A 23,261-nucleotide genomic window follows, 5' to 3' on the forward strand; every position below is an offset into this window, starting at 1 on the left:
TTCATGTACGTAGGCTAAGCTGACTGCAGCAATCTGTTTCCATGTTAATTATTCTATTTCTCAGGCAGTGTGTGATACAGTGAATAGATGCAACAAGCTTGCATTTATCACTTAGTAATGCAAAGACCAGGAGGCAGCACCAGTTAGGTTTATAAATAGATCTTCTAGCTCTGTAGTTACTTATTTTAAAAAATCAATCCTTGAGAGCTGTGGCTAAATTAAACATGCTCATATTACATGGTACGTTTGGCAGTGAGCTGGAGGAGGTGATTTCAGGAACTCGGGAACTTGCACTTACATGGCATAAACTTAGAGTACAAATCTCTTTGGCTGCCCAGTAGACCATACAGAAACTTTTAACAAACTATTGGCATTAAATTCAGTGAAATGCATCAAGGTGAGCAGGCACACACAACTGAAGTACAGTAATTTGATTGCGCTTGTTTTGACCTAATTCAAAGTAACATGGAGCAGTAAGTAGAAATAGTCATTCCTTCCTCATTGCTATGCTACCAATAAAAAAGCAGTTTTGCTCCTGGTAGTATAAAGTCAACATGAAAATGATATGCTTTCTTAACATCAAAAAGTTCATGTGTAGAACTGCGTGGATTTGGAAAGTGATAATCTCCATCCTGAACATTGGTGCCCTTTTGTTCAAAAATAGAGTTGATCTCTCACAACATTTTATAGAGCAGTGCCTATATGGCTGATAATACCTCTGAATTGATAGTGGTGCAGTGTAATCTTAAAATCCATTAATCTAGACCACATAATTGAGGTCACAAGAATAGAAAACAAAACAGGATTGTGTTGCCCCGAGTGAATCTGTGAAACAAAGATACCTTTGAATTGGACATTGTTTTTTGTATTGCTGATAGGTTGGTTTCCACAATGTGAAAGGTTATGATGAGGCTATGCAGGAGATGGGTCTGAACCTTTTTTGTGGTTAATTTATCATCTTTGTCAAGTAGATATCAGTTAGGTCTATAAATAGATCTTCTAGCTCTGTAGTTACTTTTTTAAAAAAATCAATCCTTGAGAGCTGTGGCTAAATTAAACATGCTCATATTACATGGTACGTTTGGCAGTGAGCTGGAGGAGGTGATTTCAGGAACTCGGGAACTTGCACTTACATGGCATAAACTTAAGAGTACAAATCTCTTTGGCTGCCCAGTAGACCATACAGAAACTTGGGGTTTCTTGGGGTTGTCTGAAAATTTCTAAATTCTATACGAAAATCTAAACAAAAATTCTAAACAAAAATCTAATTTTTAAAATCATGTTTTCTACTCACTAATACAGGAAACTCCTGATAACTCCTCACTCTGAGCGAAAAGGGCTCAATGATGAGTTATCCAGAGTGGTGAGTTAGGCATATGTATAATAAATACATAAATGCGGCCAGGATATTGACAGCGTGATGGTAGTGAGAAGTTAAGCCAGGATTGAGTTATCAGGAATTTACAATGTAGATACATTAATTACTAAAGATTGCAGTGAATTATCAGCGTCAATAACATTATTCAATCAATATTGACAATGTTCTGACTTCCATTCCTGTTCTAATTTGGATTTAGCGAATTGTAAATGTGACAATTCATGGACCATATGTTGGCTTTTGCTAACAATTTTGCAATGAACTAGGAATAATACATTTTGTAAATAGGATTTTCAGATTAAAGTTCTCAATGATGACATCGAATGGGTTTGAATGAGCCTCACAAATGACACTTTTGTTTATATTAAATATTTTAGTTTTCCCTTCATTTGACATTTTTACATATTTAACTTTTTACTGTCAGTGTTTGCCTTGAAATGTGGAAAAATGCTGGTAAATTATGATGTGATCCACCATAAAAATAGTCATGCGAATAGTGGTATTAACTGTTTCAAATTTTAAAATTGCTGCTCTCCATCACTGATGTGTGAATAGTTTGAAGTAGATGTTAAATTGACAGCATATACTGCATTCCATGTATAAAGATGATATGGGATACATTACACAGGCCATAATAACCACAAAATGCTAATTTTGCTAGAATGTTCATATATAAGGATGAAGGATGCTTGTTCAGGCTTAACAGCTGTGTTTCTTTCAGCTGCATTTTGAGCCTTGCACATCTAACATTCAGCTTTGACAATAGCCATTTTTTTAAAAAAAAAGTGTATATATGTTTTGAAAATGTTCCAAATGCCTTGAGAAACTGATATTTACCCAATGGGTGAAAATTACTTAATAGAATTAGTATTTATCCAAAGGGTAAAAATTGTCTTAAGGGACAGATAGGTTTGCTTGCATTATTCAGTTGTTCTGCCTGTTAAATGAACACTTAATTCAGTGGACCTTGATTCTTATTTTGTTTTATGTTCAAACATTGGCTCACATGTTGTGTGGACTACATAATTCAAAATTATAATTCATAGCCACAATCGGTGATTCCAGAAATTAATATATTTTGCGCCATGTGCAAGCGCTCTGAGACGCTGCCCTGCATGAGGGGCACTATATAAATGCAAGCTCTTGTTGTTGAACATGATTGTGATGAACCATCTTGTTTGGTGTTTTCTAAATTTATTATTTTCCTTCTATTAGGGAGCCTTTGGTGCTCTTCAGAAGATTTGTGAAGACTCTGCAGAGATATTGGACAGTGACATCTTAGATAGACCTCTCGATGTTATGATTCCTAAATTTCTGCAGTTTTTTAAACACAGCAGTTCGAAGATAAGGCAAGTTGACTTTGATTCTTTGCTATGTATTATTCACTTTTTGACAATTTTTTATGCAAAGTGACCCTCACAGATACAACACTAATTTCTACTTCTTAATTTCATAAACTCATAATTCTCTTACAATTAAAATTTAATTGCCAGCTTCAATCTTCTCTCACACTAGGAGATCCTATCCTATTTTTAATTTGTCCATGGTCCAGAGATCGTTATCGTATCATACATGTAATGTTGTGCAGTTTGATAAACATGGATAAAAAAAATCTAGTAAAAATTCAACCATTTTAAAGCAACATATCTGGTGGTTATCTTGCAGATTTGCTTCTTTGTAAATAGCGTAAATCCTGTGGAATTCAGTAACACACGATCTGTTCAATTACTTGGATCTTTGATTGTTTTTTCTTGGAAGAAAGAATAAAACTACAGGAAATGAATGTTAACATAAACTGATATCCTGAATATTCTTTTATGAAGCAAACATTCTGTAGTCTCATGGATTATGTTCAGTTGCCATTCAGGCCTTGGAAGTCCAGTAGTTAATGCCCTTGAGCTCCTCAAATTTTTGTGTTGCAATAACTAAGCAAATTTGGCTCATAAATCCTAGTGAAGGAGCTTCTGTAAGCATTGTAACAGTGACACCCTACAACCATGGTGCACATCAATGGAGTTGTGTTATGATAAATCAAAGTTGTCCTATATTTGCTGCCAATGGGATTGAAAGATCAAACCAGTATTGTAAATGTTGGAGCTTCCTCTAGTGGCAGAAATTCAGTACTGTGACAAAATTCCACAAGTTCTGTGGAATTCCACAGTTCTGCAGTTATATTGTGTGCTCTCTGATTCTAAGTCACCCAACTTCAAACTTTTTTTTAAAACAAATTGCCATGGGAAGAAAATTAATTGGAAGGCAATTTGTTTTTTTTAAAATCTCCTGATCGCTGGCCTCTTCATGCTGGGATATGGTTCCGTGGGCGCTGGTTACCATCGAGCCAGGTTGGCTGGTCTGTCATGAGCAGCTGCCATGGAGTACTGCAGACCCAGCTGGCTCAGAAACAGGACTACCACAGAGGGTTGACTTGATTCTGACATTCTGTTGCCAAGCATGTCACCTTGGAGCCAGCTCAGCTTCAAGGAGGCCATATTTACCTCCTCCTTCCCCTTCAATTTAAGATTTTGTAACAGCAAATTTACAGATGTAACCAGTGAAATCAACGCTCCTATCCTGCATGAAGGATGCTATATAAGTGTTATTTGCTGTAGACCAAGCATATTAATTTAAATGTATTGATAAGTTATCTTCTAATACAATGTGTTACTGCTTTTAGGTCCCATGCTGTTGCCTGTGTGAATCAGTTTATCATCAGTCGAACTCATGCCTTGATGTTGCATATTGATTCTTTCATTGAGGTATGTCTACTATGTGGATTCACTGAATTTTGATAGTTAAGGGAACCTGGCCACTTAAACCACTGAAAATGAAACTTATTCCCAAGTTTTTATTTTGAATTTTTGTCACAACTTCTGTTTTTGTTTGTCCGTTTTAATATTTCAAAGCAATGAGCCCTAATGTTCTGTATGGGTACTGGCTTGGAAATCTGTTAATGTTTGATATCTGTTGATAGTTAAGAAACCAAGATGCTTCAGCTTTGTGTGATGTCCTTATTTTGTGATTTTTTAAATATTATTTGCTCTAGTGTGGTGTAGTATAAAGGATAATTAGCTTTTGCTAGAGGAAGAAATGTAAATGTTGGAGATCTGAAGTGAAAACTCCAAATGCTAGAAGTAGTCTAAACATCTGAACGAGAAGGATGGGATCATGTTTTGCATGTGACCTTTCATTTGACTTAAGTCTCTGCATTATCTGTTTTAACTTTTGGTTCATTTTAACAATTAAAATATAGTGTTAAAATTACAAAAATGAAAGCAGGTGTATGTTGGAAAATCCATATTTGATCTTGTGATATGTATTTGTTTAAAATGTTGCATGTCGTTTTCAGAATCTATTTGCACTGGCTGGAGATGAAGAATCGGAAGTTCGAAAAAATGTATGTCGTGCCCTTGTCATGCTGCTTGAAGTCCGAATGGATCGTTTGCTTCCTCATATGCGCAACATTATTGAAGTGAGTCTTTTTCAGATGTTTTGAAACTTCTTTTCTCTTTGTTTCTCCGTACTCCATAATTTGCATTTTAAATCCTGGTGACCTTGACAAAATTATCTGTGTGTGTGTGTATATATGTATATAATATATGTATTATATATAATATATATATAATACATGTATTATATATAATATATGTATATTTCCCCCTTTTTGAAGCATTTTGACTCCCTCCCCAACAAGTGGAAAGAAACCTATTGACTTCAACCTCAATTGAATCCCTTCATAATCTTAAAACACGTCTATCAAGTCCCATCTCAATTATCTCATCTCCAGAGGAAAGCGCTTTAAGCCGTTCAAATCTTTCTTGATAATTTTCATCCACTCATCCTGGCAACATCCTAATAAACCTACACTGTACTCCAATGCTACAATATCCTTCCTGTTGTATAGTGACCAGAACTGTACACAGTACTCCAGATAGGGGAAGTGGAAGCAAAAGATTATTCAAAAAAATTCATCATGATGGAACTTGATGGACTTGAAGGGTAAGCTTCGATGGGCTGAATGGCCCTTCCATCACCTGAGATTTTCTCATGTTATGATTTTTAAGCTTTATTTATTTATTCAATTGTAGTACATGCTGCAGAGAACACAGGATCAAGATGAAAATGTGCATTGGAAGCTTGTGAATTCTGGCTAACATTAGCTGAACAGCCCATATGCAAAGAAGTGCTTTCTGGACACCTAACACTGTAAGTAATGACTCATTGAGGACTATAAGCAGAACAAGATAAACAAAAATCTTTTCATTGTTCTAATGTCTAATATATATATGTCTGAAACCTGTTTCTTAGAGTTTTTGTGAACACTAATTTGTAAAAAAAACAAAAAGGCTTTAATCCTAATGTTAGAAATCTCCAAGGTGAATTGTAGCACCTTTCACGTCAGGTTGATGTCTGAAGACGCTGGACAGTCAGGAATCTGCACTCGAACTGGTGGTTGGGATCAGGAGGAGAGGAGGGCGGGTAGGTGTAGGAGGGTGACTGAAGACGCGGTCGAAGAGGAGTGTCTTGATACTGGTCTTGAAGGAGGGAAAGGGCAAGGCGGAGGGTCTGTGGGATGGAGTTCCAGAGGGAGGGGCCATAGAGGAGCCCGCTGAGCGGAGAGCGGGCAGGTTGGTTAGGGGTTAGGAGGTCATAGGGGTAGGGGGGAGCAAGACGGTGGAGGGCTTTGAAGGTGAGGATCAGGATCTTTGAATGATGGAGAGTCAGTGGAGCTGGAGCAGGATGGGTGTGATACAGTCACGGAGTCTGGTGTGGGAGAGGACACCGGCTGCAATGTTCTGGATGATCTGCAGCCTGTGGAGGGAGGAGTTGGGGAGGCCGACAAGCAAGGAGTTTGCGTAGTCGAGCAAAACTAATAGCAGAACAAACTGCTTCAAGGTGCATATGGTTGCTCTGACATCAGAAAATGTAATCATACTGAACTCTGTACACTGAAAGACTTGTTTTCATACCGTTTGTCTTAATTTCAGGTTAGTACCTGTTCTTGTGAATGGGATGAAATACTCAGAAATTGATATTATTCTGCTTAAGGTGAGTTAAATTTTTTATGATCTTCTATTTTTTTTTACTTACTTGTCTGAGTGCAAAATGGTCAGTTTCAAAACGTGAATAACGAAACACAATTTGTTTTGTCAGGGAGATGTTGAGGAGGATGAAGCTGTTCCTGATAATGAGCAAGACATCAAGCCCCGTTTTCACCGATCCCGAACTGTCGCGCAACAGCATGAAGAGGATGGAATTGGTGAAGAGGACGATGATGATGATGACCTTGATGATGATGATACAATTTCTGACTGGAATTTAAGTGCGTTTAATGTGGGATCACTTCTGCGGCTTATTGTCCTTCTTCTATTGCCAAGCTTTCATTGAAATGTTTACCCGATTTTAGTTTAGGAAGTTTATTCGGTGTTTCATTGAGAAGCTTAGCTTTGAGTTAAGTAAGTCGCTGAGCCTTACTGACCATCCAAGATTCAATTCCCCTTCCGTGGAAATGTAACTGTCGGCTGGAGAAACAGTAAGCTTGTATTATTGGCCTCAGCATCCATTTTTAGAGAGGTTCTTGCTCCTACTGCCATCTATTGTCTAGGCTGTTAAAGCACTGCCACTTTTACTGTTGAGGCAAATGCATGATGGATGTTTTGGGGGTAAGGTCATCAGAGAATGTGCAGTGCCCACAGAACTGTAGCCAAGTGAAAGAAAAAAGCAATCTATGACCTTAAGAATTGGAGACAAATATCTAAAATGTTGTTGTGGTTTGAACATAGTTATTCCATGATCCTTTAAAATGAAACTTGAGGCATAGGGATAATTAAGCAATGAGTGAAAGCCATATGATTGTTCTGAAAATTTATAATCTCCAACTTAATTTTCTATGTTTGAATCCATTTTGTATCCTTTTAGTTTAAAATAGCTATATCTACCTTAACTGCCTTTCCACAGCTTAAAGAGAGATATCAGTGTTTTCCCTCAATCTCTCCAAAGAAAAAATCAGCACTTCATAACCTGTACGTAAAGAAGAGAAATGTAACACTGATTTACTATGTCCTTTAGGGAAGTGTTCTGCTGCTGCACTGGATGTACTAGCTAATGTTTTCCGGGAGGAATTGTTGCCGCACATTTTACCGCTGCTGAAGGAGCTGCTTTTTCACCCAGACTGGGTGGTGAAAGAATCTGGAATTTTAGTTCTTGGAGCTATTGCAGAAGGTTGGTTGAAATTTAAGTCACTTTGAGAAAGTTGTTAAGAGGTTGCTTCTTGCTGATCTTATAAGTGTGGGGAAAATGCATTCAGTGTTTACTGTTGCAGAGATGTTGAATTAAGGTGTTTCCCCACAGCTGTGGGGAATTGGATAGTGACTCAACCTGGGTATTTTTTGCACCTTCTGTCCCACTTTGAGAAGCTTATACAACAACAACAAAATTACATTTGTATAGAGCCTTTCACGTTGGGAGGACGTCTCAAGGCACTGGAGGTCAATAAGTAGGTCTTCTGTTTGCCTTCTCAAGAAACAAATTAACAACTAACAGCTTCATTGTCGAGACTTACAGTGTAGTCTTGTTGCAACACACTTCACTATAAAGCAAATTTGCTTTTAATGCAGTTGCTCTGCAGACTCATTTCACTGTTCACAAAACCAGACAGCTCAGTTGTTTTCTGCATGCTGGCTCACTTTTCACACTACTGTCTCTGATTTCTGGATCCTTAGGTCACCTCAGACTTCATTTTCTGCACAAGTGCAAAGCAGGAAGCAACATGGAGGCAGCCATTTTAGTTCATCTGTGTCACCGATAACACTTCCTGTTTTGTGCATGTGCAGTAACTGATGTTGGCAGGGACCTGATGAACCAGAAGTTGCCTATTTTTTGTACTGGGAGAACCAGTCACTGCGCAGGAGGCAGGTTAGCTAGTTGTGTACATGAGAGGTAAAATGTACTGTTGGACCACTCTAATGTGAGTTGGGATTTTATGGATTCCATCCCATGTTAAATCTACGCAGCACTGTGAATTGTGTTTTATATTGTTTCGATCACTGATTTCTAACATGATTTCTTTTCCTTCCAACTTTTAAACATTAGATTAGAAATCATTATTGGAACATTTTTCATGTAACCTGATAGTTAATCCATCAATTTACTATACCATGGCTGAAGACATGGTATTTTATCATAACTTTATGATCTCATCTGGCCTGTTCATTGGGTTCCGAAGCAAAGCGCAACTTCTCCCTCGACAAATAGATGGCAAACTCATTCCTCTTCAAATGTGTTCCACTTAAACTACCTTATGGTGGTCAGAGGTTTGTTAACAGGTCAGGGAGAACTACACATATTTTCCATGCTGGGGGGAAGGAGGCAAAAGAAAATCAATAAATTATTTTTTTAATTTAAATTTAAAATATTGATTTTTTTTGAGTGGAAACAGCCACGAGAGACAACAATTGTTGATCGACCAGAAAAGTAGCACTATTTCATTTCTTTTTATAACTTTCCAGGGATTAATATTTTTAAACTTTCATTCTCCAGGTTGTATGCAAGGTATGATCCCTTACCTGCCAGAGCTCATCCCTCACCTTATTCAGTGCCTCTCTGACAAGAAGGCTCTTGTGCGTTCCATCACCTGTTGGACCCTCAGCCGCTATGCACATTGGGTAGTAAGTCAGCCCCCAGACACCTATCTGAAGCCATTAATGACTGAACTTCTTAAACGCATCTTGGACAGCAATAAGAGAGTGCAAGAGGCTGCGTGCAGGTTTGTATTAATGGGTATCAGTATTAATCCTTTATAATGTTGGTTTGAAGGTATGGTGGAGTTAATCACTCTGCTGCAGCCTGGGACAAAGTTGTGGTCAGAAAACACCATTTATTCTGTTCTTTAAAATTTTATATTAGGAACCCGTGAACAGAGGAACAGGCAATAACATTACAACTGGAAATAACATTACAATTTTACTTAATATTTCACAAAACATAGGTTCATTCATTCAGTCAGTGAAAAATTAATTCTGTGCAAAAAGACTTGATGTGTGGTGGTCTTAGCTTTATCAGGTAGACTGAGAAGGTCAGAGGATTATTCTATTGAGTGTTGGATAACTAAAAGGTTTCTTTTATAAAATCACTCATCACACCAGGACTTTTGCACAACAGAAAAATGACATCTGAATTTAAAAAAATTCCATAAACCTGTACAATCTTAAATTTTAAGTCAGTTACAATGCCGTTTACATTTTTATGGTGCCTTTCTTATTGGTGGAAGTCCCAAAGCGCATTCACAGTGCTGAATATGCACCCTGGTTGAGGTGGGGGCGGGAAAGATGATTGAAAGCTCGGTCAAAAAGTATATTTATTATATTTATCATATATATATATATATATATATACCTTGAAATGAGTCAGAGAGACTCTTGGATGGGTTCCAGAGAGCAAAGGAAGAATGCCTGAATGCCCGCCTACTGATGGTGAAACAGATAGGGCAGAGGACATGAAGCAAGCTGGTGCTTGCTGAATGAAACAACCAGGTCAATAGAGTTGAAGGAGGTTGCACAGGTAAGGTGGGGCAAGAGCATGGAGGGATTTAAAGGTGAGACCTAGGACCTTGAACTTAATCTATTGGGAGGACAGCAACAACGCAGCGCCTAACAATAGTAATAGGCTCATGGAGTCTAAAAACCAAATGGTTTTACAGGTATTGTTAAAGGTATTTTGTTGTTATAATTTATTTAAAATATAATGCGTTTTTCTTAAGCTGTTACCTACATTAGATTTGATTTTACTAGAATGCTCATGTTCTAGAGCATTTTTTGTAGAAGAAATGAATGTCTAGTGAGTGATAGGACGGGGTCAGTCAGTCTAATTCTCAACTCTGAAATGTGCATTTAATAACGTGACATTTAATGTTGAACAAATGACCTATATGTAGGAAATTCTAAAATATCTACAACAACAACAAAATTACATTTGTATTGAGCCTTTCACTTCGGGAGAACGTCCCAAGGCGCTGGACAATTCGTGTTTCGGACCATACTCAGTAGATATGCTCTGCTCTGGCTTGTGTGATTGAAGAAATCTGTTTTTTATAAACATATTGATTTCAATAATTGCATTTTCAATATGCTTCACACTTGAGCAGTGCGTTCCACATAGCATCCATCAGTGTAAGAAGTGCCATGTCACCAAATTTGAGAAAATCTGGGTGACAGAGTGTTCCAGTGTTTTGTACAGTTGATATGCTCATGGTGAAATAATAACTTTTCAGTTCCTTGATTTCTAAGTACAGTAGAACCTCACTAATCAGGTCACTCAAGTGACTGGGCAAAAGTGACCTACTTAGTGAGGTGACCTGATTACTGAAACAGGTCAGGTAATTCAGGTCACTGGTGTAATGTTAAGGGCATTGGTAATGAGTAAGGGTGATGAACATTCAACAACTATATTTTCCAATCTCATTAAAATAAAGGCGTTGTCACATTTAAAACAGATCTTGGGGTTTAATATTTAAAGTTCACAAGAGAAGTTAAAATCACACAAATATTCATTTTGTGAAGAGAGTCCAGTGTTGTTTGCCTGGCTGCTGATTTAACCTGCACTGCCTTGGCCAGTAGCTGACCCTCAGCATGAGCCAAAGTTTGCCACACGTCGAGTCCATGATCAAGGCAAAAGTCCTTCACTTGTCGCAACAAGCCCAGTGCATCAGCATAAGGATTCTTTGATGTTGTCGGTTGTTCTTCCTGTTCCTTCTCCTGTGTATTCTGTTCCTTAGTGTTCCTGGTAGAAACTCCTCCATTAGACGCTCCTCCCATCCCTCATTTAAGTCCTCGGTGGTGGATACATCACTGTCGATGGTTGCGTACTCCTCGGCACTGAGGATAGGGGTGTTTCGTGACAGGCACTGACTGGCCTGAGACAACAACTGGGCATCATCATCAGGGTCCTCCTCCAGAGGCTCATCCACACTAAAGCAGGCCTTGGCAAAGTACTTCTGCACTATTGATCGACACACCGTGCTGACTGCTGAATTGATCCAGGTGACTGCATGAAGATCATTGATGGATTTGAGCACTTGTGAAGCCTGCACAAGTTTGGCCATTTCTCCAAGAACCTCCTCCTGTAGTGCATCTTGACATTCTGGATGATGCCCTGGTCAAGGGGCTGGAGAATGGATGTGGTGTTAGCTGGGAAAAACACTAACTTGGTTAGAGTAGAAATGCTGTGAGGGTGCGCTGGGGCATTGCCCAGAAACAGCAGCACATGCCTGCTCTGTGGTTGCTTTCTATTGAAGGTCTGAAGCCATTCTGTAAAAATAGCATTGGTCATCCATGCCTTTTTGTTGCTGTACCACGTGATGGGAAGCTGAGTCTTTATGTTCCAATTCCTAAAGGCATGGGGCTTGGCAGGCTTCACAATCACAGCTGTCCTTTCAAAATCTCCCTCAACGTTGATTGTCAAAGACATGGTGATGCAGTCTTTTAATTTTTTCCCACCAGTGTAACCATCACCACAAACTAAAAGGCCCCTGTCAGGGAGAGCCCTGAAAACAACATCAGATTCATCCATGTTAAATTTGTCCTTAGGTGCATAGCCATCTGTAATCTCAGGGAGTTTCTCCTTCCGGTTGTCAACAATAGCAGACTCAATATCACCCTTTTCCCCAGACACAATTGCAGACCCAATGTTGTGTCTGGACTTGAAACGGCCAAACAAGCCATTTGCTGCCTTGAAACCAATCTTGCCAAGTGATGCTGCAAAGCTGAGTACTTTCTCCTGTATCATAAGGCCAGACACAGGCATGTTGAGACCACAGGCATGCTGGAACCACTCCCATATCAGTTTATCATTGTCATCATACTGAGAGTTCAAATACAAACATTTTCTATCAGGTTGGGGGTGGGTTTGATGGTGGTTTTTGTGGGTGAGTTTATTGGTGGTTTATGTGGGTATTTCTGAGGAAGTACTTCTGTCAGCCAGCGATTATAAATAGAATGTGTGCTATCAACCGCAGTGGTTGTTTCCCTGCTGCTGATAAATTTAAGTTGTTACAGGTAAGCAGTGTTTTGCAAATGGCAATCTGCAAATTTTCACAATCATTGGGGAAAATATATTTCTGTCCACTGCATGTAGAAAGCCCTTGTTATACTTATAAACTTCTATTTCTACCTAGTAAGATATCTATAGGTGACTCAGCTCCCCTTATTCAGCACCTTGGGACATCCTCCCGACATGAAAGGCACTATACAAATGTAATTTTGTTGTTGTTGTTGTTACTGAGTGTTACCTTGTTGCTGTAGAGATCCTATTTACCTCTCCACCAGACAGGATAATCATAGTCTTAAATATTCTTAATTAGGCATAGTCTTAAAATGAGAACCAGGCCATTCAAGAGTGAAGTCAGGAATCATTTTTTCAATTAAAGGGTGGTACAAATCTGGAATTCGCTCCCCCAAAAGGCCGTGGATACTGGAACAATCCACACCTTCAAGAGTGAGGTTGATAGATTTTTTGTAGGTTAGGGTATTGAGGGATATGGGAGAAAGCGGGAAATTGGAATTGAAAGGATTAGTTGAGGTACAAATCAGTCATGATCTAATTAAATGGTGGAACAGGCATGAAGGGCTGAATGGCCTCCTCCTGTTCCTATGTTCCATACATTGACTGTGAGATTACTTGATGAATGCATGTTTGTGTTCTTGCTAGTCAGATAGATGATAACAGGAACTCCTACATCGTATGGTTCTTTTGATTATGTGATCTATCCATTCATTAATCAAGTATTTGATTCCAACCTATTCAGAACTCCGCCACCTGTATCCTCACATGTACCACACACACCCTCACCCACACACACACACACACATTCCCTCACACTCATCCACACACACACACTCCCTAACTTTGCACCTCCGTATCACCCCAGTCCTTGACAGGCTGCATCGGCTCCATTTCAACATCCTTACTCTTGCCTACAAATCACCTCATGCCCTGGTATCTCATTACCTCTCCACACACGGCACTCAGCCAACTTGGCCATCTTTCACTCCACCCGCAGCACATAGACCTTTAGCCACCTCATCCCAAACCTCTGGAACTCCGTGCCTCAAATCACTCCGCCTTGCCCCCTCTTTGCCCATCTTCAGTCACACCTGAAGACTTTCCTCTTCAACCGTGCTGATGGTCACCTCCCCTTTCTCCCAGCTTGGTGTCAATCTCTGCTAAGATGCTGTGTGAAGGGAGCTATATAAAAGCAAGTCGTCGTAGTTTTTATCATCCACACAACCTTCAAGATTTGTGATGTCAGAGATGTTAATTCTAATAACAATAAACTGATCAAACGTGGCTGAGACTGACTTCTACCTTGTGTGATGATGCAAAGCTGAGTCGCAATGAGAGTAGGCTACAAGTGTATATCATTAATTGTAAATCTTGTTGCATCTAAGCCAATGGTGGCCAACCTGTGGCCCACAGGGCTCAGGAAGCGGTTCCCCAAATACTTGCACAATTCTAGGTAAGTATTCGATTGGTAGTGTGTTTTCAGTTTTTTCTTGAATGAATAATTCTTGATTCATGGCTTATTCAATGAAGAAAATTTTATTTTGTTAACCGACCATCGATGTTGGCCACCAACTGATCTGAGTTATAATTCAGTGCAGCCATGTACAAGTCTTCTGAGATTTATTTTTAAAAAAAGCAGATCTCCTAGAAGCTGATATAAACTATCTTGAGATAAACTGAGCCAGATGAAAAGCGAGTTCCAATCTGTTTGGAAGAATTATAGCTTTCAGGTAGAGCACATACATTTCAGAACTCTGAAACTCCCTGCCTAAAGATTTGCATACATTTCGCCCACACATATACTGTCAATTCACTTTACAGTCTATTCTGTGAAGTGCTTTGAGATATCTGCAAGACGTGAAAAGCGCTATATCAAATGCAAGGATTATTATTACATAATTTATAACATCAAAACATTTTGTTTCAATTTTTGTTGCAGTGCTTTCGCTACCCTAGAAGAGGAGGCTTGCACAGAGTTGGTGCCGTATCTTGGCTACATACTTGATACACTTGTCTTTGCTTTTAATAAATATCAGCATAAAAATCTTCTGATTCTGTACGATGCTATTGGAACCCTGGCTGACTCAGTAGGACACCATTTAAACAAGCAGGTGAGAGAAAGTAGTTGTGGAAGAACTGGATATACATTTATATGTTTTGCAGTCATTTTTTGACTGCTTGATGCATATTTAATGTCCAAATGCTATAATACTGTACATCAAATAGATACTTTTAAACAATTTGATGCTGAATTTATTTTGTTATTAACCCATAGGTTTTTTTTCTTTAGTCCTTTTAAAAATTTTAATTTCTCTATTTTTAAAAAAATATGGTTGTGAGAAAAGAGAAATAAAAGTCAATTTTTATAGCGCCATAATGTGTCAAAAATGCCTCAAAGTGTTACCATCAATTTGCAGGCAAATGTAGCAGCCGTTTGCGCCAGCAAAGCCTCAATACAGCCATGAATTGGTGAATTGCCCAACATTGTAGTGTGTTGTTGGCCAAGGCATCAGGAGAAACTCTTTATTTTCAAATAATTATGATGAGATTTTTAACACTCATTGCAAACTGAATTAAGCACCTTGTGGGGAGGTTGTGGGCATGATGTATTTGAAATAGCACCTTAGAATTTTATGCAGATCTTAAGTCTTGCGTTGCGGTAATTTAGACCACTCATTTTATTTCCTTTGTGGAATATATGGAATATCCCCTTTTAAAATTTATAATGTGTTTAGTTTATACACACACAAAATTAATTATTTGCCTATCTCAAAAGGAATACATTCAGATGCTGATGCCTCCCCTCATTCAGAAATGGAACATGTTAAAGGATGAAGACAAAGATCTTTTTCCCTTACTTGAGGTGGGCGGAAACCTTTGTAATATATTTGTGCGTGAAAATGTTGCTGATCCTTATTTGCTGTTGTTTATAGTCAGAAAGTAAAAGATCTTTGTTGTGCTAAACATTAATGGAATGAATGGAATTCATTCACAATTTGGTACAGTATTTTGAACTTCATATGGGAAGATGCCTGCTGAAATTAAGAAACCTGTTTATCACTTATGTGATGTATTTGTTCATATGTACGTTTCTGCTAGAATTCTAACAATCTTAAAAAAAGTTCAATTTTAGCTATCTGCACATAGTGTACTCATGTTACTTTCAAATAGTAAGATTCTTCTTAATATTGATACTCATGAGGCATGAATATTACTATTATTTTTTGACAATGTTCTGGACCCTAGACTGTATTTTACATGAGGAAGCCATATATATTTGCAATAAGGAATTGTTCACTGAATTTCCTATTTATATTTTATTTGAAATAGCATTATAAATAACTGAATAATTATAATTAACTTGTGTGTTGCAGTGCCTGTCCTCTGTTGCCACTGCCTTGCAGTCTGGCTTTCTTCCATACTGTGAACCTGTATACCAGCGTTGTGTCAACTTGGTTCAAAAGACACTTGCACAAGCTATGGTAAGTATTGTAAGATATAAGAAAAAAATGTCAAAGGTGGAAAATGCTAGGGTCCAACAGCTGCTATTATTCAATACTTTTTTTACAATATCTAATTCAAGCAGCAATTAATCAGTATTTCAGTAATTTTTTTTATAGTTGACCATTGAGAAAACTGAGCATTTTTTAAATGCTTACTATAATTGGCAAAATATTGCATGGTCATGAGGACCCAGTCCACTTTTACTACTTCTATACATATTTCAGCATGGACTGGGAAATCAATTCAAGCCACACCACCATTATAGATGTCTTTCCAGCATCCGGGGACGTCTTTCCGACGGGAAGGGCACTATAGATATGTAATTATTGTTGTTGTTAAGAGCTCCGAGACTACCTGCGTGAAGGGCCCTATACAAACGCAAGTGGTTGTTGTATTCACTTTGTGGTTTGACTTCGTAGAATATAATTGTTGTCTGCAATATTGGTGTACTAAACAATTAACAAGCAAAGAACATGTGGCCTGTTAAAGCCATTCCTACCACCAATACAATACAATATGCAATACATCCCACTCAATCAATAACCTGAGGGAGAGTTTTGTATGAATATTCCCTTCCTCCCAAATTGCACAAGCACCACTACAATTGGAGTTTATTTGGTTAAAAGTCCCAAATCCCTCTCTGCATCATCACTATTGAATCCTGATCTCCTTGCCCTGTCTCAGTAAAATGGGAACCATTGAATCACATTATATTTGTTCATCAAATCTCTAGCTCAGGTGCTCATCCAGCACCATAAAGTGCTGGGACATCATAACAACGTGAAAAGCGTTATCAATGTAAATTGTAATTGTATTTGTGCCCGTCCTTTTACTCTAATAATCCCGACTAGTTATTTGTCCTCTTTTTGACGAAGTTAATTGACATGTTATCAACTGCTTTTCGTGGAAGTTTGTTCCTAGGATTATTATTCATTTCCCTATTATTTCATGTTCATGTGAAGCAAGCCTGAAAATAAGCCTCCATCCTCCAGTTACCTACTGTTTTACATCTACATCATCTGTCTCTTTCAACATTTCCATAACCTTTCCCGTCAGTCTTATTGATAGAAACAAGCGCGTAGAACTTGTAGTTCTAATTATGTTGAACTCTGTTTCAGTTACATGGTGCACAGCCTGACCAGTGTGAAGCTCCTGATAAAGACTTCATGATTGTGGCTCTCGATTTGCTTAGTGGTTTGGCTGAAGGACTTGGAGGAAACATTGAACAACTAGTAGCACGGAGCAATATTTTATCATTGATGTACCAGTGCATGCAGGTAAGAAAATGTACATTTTCAATATAAATAAATTCTCTACCACATACCCAATAAAGCAGCGGAGACTCGTTTATTTTTTGTTTTTTAGGATAAGATGCCAGAAGTGCGACAGAGTTCTTTTGCCTTGTTGGGTGACTTGACTAAGGCTTGTTTTCAGCATGTGAAACCTTGTATTGGTATGTAGTTGTTTTGTTCACTTAATTTGTTCAGTATTTTCATTAGGTAATAAATATAAAGGTTGTGACTCACAAACATGTTTGATTAAAATGTGACTCGTTTTATCACGTACTCTGTATTTTGTCTTACAGCTGATTTCATGCCGATTCTTGGCACCAATCTAAACCCAGAGTTTATTTCAGTGTGTAATAATGCCACTTGGGCAATTGGAGAGATCGCCATTCAAATGGGTTAGTATTGGTTAGGACATTCTTGTCAGGCTGAATGTGGCAGAATTGTAGATCTTTCCCATCCAATATATACAGTATAATTATATATTACAAAATTGGATCTGTGTTCTCTATTATCCTATTAATTGAAATACAGTATTACCAAAATAATTTTTTGTGACACACTGGGATCGTGACAGGATTTCTAAAAGTTACAGGACTTACAAATACCCATTTAAGAGTTCATTTAAGAAAGCCATTTAGTTTTTATACTTGTATACTTTCTTTCCCCATTTTATTGATTTGTTTTAATTCCAAGTACTGAATTCCATTTATTCAAAACTGAATTTCCATGCATAACAGTTTACCTGGAGGTATAAATAAACACTGAACGTTATTCATATCTGTCAGGTTATGCAAATAATTTCTTAAGGGAAAAAAATCCATATCTTGTAAACTCCTACCTGTTCTTCACCCTTCTCTTCCCCTTATCTGTCTTCATATCACCTTCCCGTCCCAATAAATTGACAATCGATGATTTAAAATAATTGTACTGGATAACAATGACTAATGTAATTATAAACTTTTTGTTTCAATCTTAGGGATCGAAATGCAGCCTTATGTTCCAATGGTTTTACACCAGCTAGTGGAAATCATTAATAGACCTAACACACCAAAGACATTATTGGAGAATACAGGTAACTCAAAACAGTGGTTTCCATAATGTATAATTTATAGTGGATGTATCTACAGTTTTTAGATTAGATGTTTCAAATATATTTTTAGATGTTAAGGTTACGTTTTTCTGAGCTGTATAGATTTAGTGTTCTGGCTATTGACAAGACAGCGCTGATCTGCTGTCTGCAGTGCATCAATTGAAATATTGATTTTGTCTGGCTTTGATATAATTGGACTGCCTGCTTAAAGCAAGATGGAACTCTACAAACTAAAATGTCCAAATGATGATTATACATATCGGGGCCACCCTGTCAATAGACTGCTTTTAAATTAGTTCATAAAGCACTAAATGTTTAATATTGGCTGTTAAAATCTCACTGCTTATTTGATGCATAATGTGTTTACAAGCCTCAAATTTCAAAATGTCAAATGAGATTAAGATGTTGCATATAACAGAATAATTTGAGTCTAGTTCAGTATAACTTGCAAAATAAACATTTGTGTCTGTGTAACAATAGTATATATTAGCTTGGGTTTGCTTTTCCAGAATTAAATCATTATGAGTTTCTTTCGCAAAAATTACAAAACCATTTGCTAGAACAAAAAGAGGAAATAATTTCCTTCTCCTCTCCCAGTAAAAATATTGACTGACAATGGATCCAGTAATTATTAGAATATTAATGCGATGATTAAAGATTTGAAAAATATAAATTACTTAGGCGTTTTGGATTATTTTGAGGCTTGTACTTGGAACAAGCTTGTTGATGAGCTGCCAGATGTATGAGCTGCTAGATCAGAAAAGATGAAGCCATACAACAACAACTTGCATTTATATAGCGCCCTTCACGAGGGGTATTGTCCCGGAGCGCTTGACAGTGGCGGAGTCTGACCCCAAGCCAGGGGGAGAGGGAGGGAGGAGATGACCATAAGCATGATCGAAAAGGAAGGTTTTTGGGTGGGATTTGAAGGTGGGGAGGGAGGGGGCAAGTCGGAAGAATTGCAGGAGAGAGTTCCAGAGTTTCAGGGCGTAGAGGCTGAAGGCGTGGCTACCGATGGTGGAGTCGAGGGGGCAGGGGACAAACGAGGTCGGAGGCAGCGGGCGGTGAAATAGGGGTTAAGCAGATTGGACAGATAGGTGCCAGGACATGAAGGGATTTAAAAACAAGTGAGGATCCATGAAAAGCCATGAAAAATGTCTCTTGATAGACGAGTTAGTTTTTTTTAAAAAAATGCACAAACTCCAATTCAGTAGGGAAAATGGATACTTTGGATAACGATGATAATGGCATTTTAATTGTGTATAAATAAACTATTGCTGTACCAAAAAAGTAGGAATGGTATATTTTATTCAAACAGTGCTGAGAATTAACTACATTTTAGCTACATTTACAATTAGAAATTTATGACAAAGTACTGATGCTGCATGATTTAAAAACAATAATTCTAGTTCTTGTGATTTTCCGGTCAAAAATGTCTAGCAGCGGATCACTGAGCATCATTAAAGTGATCTTGAGAAAAAATGCTCTCACTAGAACTCTTTATCAAATTCTGATATTTATAAAATGACAAATTGTTTCTCCAAATTAATTTGTATTTTTAATATATTCTGTTATACGACTCTTGTTTATTTAAAACAGTTTTAAAAGTACGAGACATACAAAATAATCACTGTTTTGATCCTGGGCACCTGACATAATACAGCAGCACTCCATTAGTTTATGTTGTTGAGTTATGTATCCATAGTCCTGCTTCTGTGCTGGTTAATGTATACTCAGGAGAAAGACATTTATATTGTTTACAAGCTTGTTCCTGTTTATTATTATTATGTAACGTTTAGGTTATTTAAAATGTTGATGCATGTGACAGCAAGGCACTACACAGCAGCATTAAATGTATCCAAAATGTTTAATGCAGGATAACTGATCTATTTACCTTGCTAAATATGCTACGATTTTGTCAGAAAATATTCAAAAGTTCAACAGTTCTTTGCTAAAGCATTTTTGTGTAAATCTCTGTCTGAATGTGAAGCAACACTTAATGTTTTTTTTCATTTGCAATTTCTAAAATGTATCAACACTTCCCCATTGTTGTGTGTGTGTATTCTATGTACAAGCTGTAAACATTTTCCTCGCTCTTATTCCTTATTCTCAATCTTGTAACACTGCACATAAAAAAAAGAAACTTCCAGTTTGGCATAACCCAGCACCTGAAAAATATATCCTATACTTTGTCAGTCAAAATTAGTTTTTATTTCAAGCCAGTATATTCTCCAAACAAAATCCTATTTGAAATGTTATTAAATTTTGCAGTATTTGTTCATTGGCAACTTGCATGTTCCCCAACGTGCAAGGAGCAGTTTATTACACTTAGCATAACTTTTGTGCAGTTTGATCAGTATATCCTACACTGAACTTTATTTTGAATGAACATTCATCTGCTTTTCTGCACGTCTCATCAGATTGTTCACGAATGCCTGTTTTAATGAGAATGTTGCATAGTTTGTGTCTCTTGAACATAGGTTTCCCTTCTCTGTGCTATATGAATCTGCTGGATTTTTGGTAGCATCCTTGTAGTTAGCTTGGAGTAATCCTTGAGCCATTCCTCTTTCCTTCTGGAAGATTAACTTTGTGAGTTTAAAGGGGAACACTTCAAAACCATCTTTCTATTTGTGTGTTCATTTCCACACTTTTATTTATGTAGTCTGAATTTTTGAACATTTTAACAGAACTTGGGATGAAAGCTTTTGAGAAGGAAACAAGAGGTGTCTGAACTAAAAAAGCCTCTTGTACATTCAGATCAGGAAAATGTGGCCTGGTTAATATTTCTTTACCTGCTTCCTGGTATTGCTAGGTTTTAAGAAACCTATCCACTGTGCCCTACCATTTCAAGGCTTAAATTTATTGAATCCTAAAACATTTTCTTAATTCCTTTGCCATATATAGGGCATGGATCACTAGGTTAGTAAAGTGTTTACTATTTGCTAATCAAAATAAATTTGATAATACTCTTAACAATGATAAAGTAGAGTTTTGCATTATAATGGTAATGCAAAATGGATAGAATTTGGACTAATTTCCTTATTGTCCTTCGATATTTCTTTGATTCCTTTGAGTGCAGGTTTGATAAAATCATTTGAAGAGAAGGAGACTAAGTTTAAACATTTTTGGAAAGACATATTTGCATGTATCCCCACAAAAGTGTTTTTGTAGAAATGGCTCATCTACAAATAGAGGAGCATTGCTCTGATACATAGGCACCCTTTTTGAAAAAGGTAAGTTTAAAGCTCAGGTGTGTTTTGTGAGTGTTCCCACTTTAACGTGTTTGAGTTTTTTAATTTATTTTATATTATTTTATTAAAGATTGCACCATAACCTTCGTCTCCCTTTACTGGGTCTAGTTAAATCTAATAAACACACACACAAAAAAAAAAAATGATCTTAATTTTGTTATCATACACAGATTCTGTTGATTTCTGTTTCTGAGTTATTTGTTGTTTTTTCTTTATTTTTCTCCTCCCCCTCATTTGCTCATGTCTTGGTTGGCGTTTGGTGGTGTATAACCGTGATTGCGTTACCGTAGCAATAACAATTGGTCGTCTTGGTTACGTTTGTCCTCAAGAGGTGGCCCCCATGCTACAGCAGTTTATAAGACCCTGGTGTGTATTATTCAATCTTTATTTAATTCATTTTCCTCTTCACTCTTTCACTATCTCTTTCTCACTTAGAAATAGTTTTCAGTTGATTGCAAATTCACAATCCTTAACCATTGCCCAACCATGTGACTAATCTTGTCCTATCAGGTTCGTGATTTTCTTTTCAGTCGCACCGTCATGTTATATATTTTATTTTATGTTGTGGCTAACAACTAACTGATGCATGGGATAAGATTGTCACATGCTTGCTGTATTGGAAGGCTTGATTACGAGTCGAAAGTTATTGAGTAAATTTCCATCAGAATGATAAATTGCATGCAGAAATCTGAACTCTAAAAGTTATACTGTTTTTGAAACGTACTTGTTCTGAAATTATAGATTTTAAGGTCAGACACTTTGCTTGCAAACTGTGGAAGCCATTTGTTGTATTATAAAGTATAATACAGCTTTTATGAAAACCAGCTTGTGTACCACCTTGTCGTATATTCAGTCATTTGTCTTTCACATGCTGCTTCTTAAAATTGAATGGCTAAAGTAAATATTGTTTTACTGAAAAAATTGATAGTTCTGACAAAGGGTGGCATTGTTACAATTTTAGCTTAGTTTAAGCATTCTTTAAGATAATGTTTGATTTGAAGTGTTTGATGGAATATTCAAGTCATACAAATGACTGCAATGGAGTTGTTTTAACTCTTAATAATGTGAAATCGATTGTTTTGTGTTAGCCATTGTCCATAAATTGTGTTTAATGCTGAAGAATACTTGGATGTGCTCAACCACCAATTCACAAATAAAGTGGGGGAGAACCTAACAGTTAAAACAAGTGGAGAATTAATTGGTACAATATTTCCAAAAAGGAGAGAAAAATCTGAATTCATGATGCATATGTGATGTATCAAATTGTCCCTTTAAATGATAACAAACAAATTTTTGTGAAGGTAAATTTATGAACAGCTAAATGAACTCTTATTCCATTAAATATTGTAAAGAGATCCATTTTGTGCTGTATAATAATTGATTGAAATGCATTTGCATATAATCCCAATTTATACATAACCTTTTTAACACTATTGAACAGGTGTACTTCACTACGCAACATAAGGGATAATGAAGAGAAAGATTCTGCTTTCCGTGGCATTTGCAGTATGATCGGTGTCAATCCAGGAGGAGTTGTACAGGTGATACATTTATGAATGTGTAGTAAATGTATGGTATTTTTTAATAATTATTGTGTACGTGACGAGACTGAAGGTAGAAAAACAAACTTTTAACATTTTCTTGTCCCGACCTTTCATCCATCACACTAGCCTTTGCCATGCTCCACTGATTCT

General features: G+C 37.2%; 1 protein-coding gene across 1 annotated transcript in view; it reads left to right on the forward strand.

Moving 5' to 3' along the window:
* The window catches only part of tnpo1 (transportin 1), a 74,895-nt gene that overhangs the window by 47,627 nt on the left and 4,007 nt on the right, over positions 1-23,261 (forward strand). Inside the window, 18 exon segments of the mRNA XM_007899794.2 lie at positions 2,594-2,727; positions 4,053-4,134; positions 4,725-4,847; positions 5,464-5,500; positions 5,503-5,581; positions 6,364-6,424; positions 6,530-6,698; positions 7,445-7,597; positions 8,915-9,140; positions 14,373-14,544; positions 15,210-15,296; positions 15,808-15,915; positions 17,056-17,214; positions 17,303-17,390; positions 17,523-17,621; positions 18,203-18,298; positions 21,858-21,933; positions 23,009-23,108. Of these exon segments, the coding sequence (XP_007897985.2) occupies positions 2,594-2,727; positions 4,053-4,134; positions 4,725-4,847; positions 5,464-5,500; positions 5,503-5,581; positions 6,364-6,424; positions 6,530-6,698; positions 7,445-7,597; positions 8,915-9,140; positions 14,373-14,544; positions 15,210-15,296; positions 15,808-15,915; positions 17,056-17,214; positions 17,303-17,390; positions 17,523-17,621; positions 18,203-18,298; positions 21,858-21,933; positions 23,009-23,108 (2,049 nt within the window).

Source organism: Callorhinchus milii, unplaced genomic scaffold (genome assembly GCF_018977255.1).
Source record: "Callorhinchus milii isolate IMCB2004 unplaced genomic scaffold, IMCB_Cmil_1.0 Scaffold1, whole genome shotgun sequence".
In the NCBI taxonomy this organism is placed as follows: domain Eukaryota; kingdom Metazoa; phylum Chordata; class Chondrichthyes; order Chimaeriformes; family Callorhinchidae; genus Callorhinchus; species Callorhinchus milii.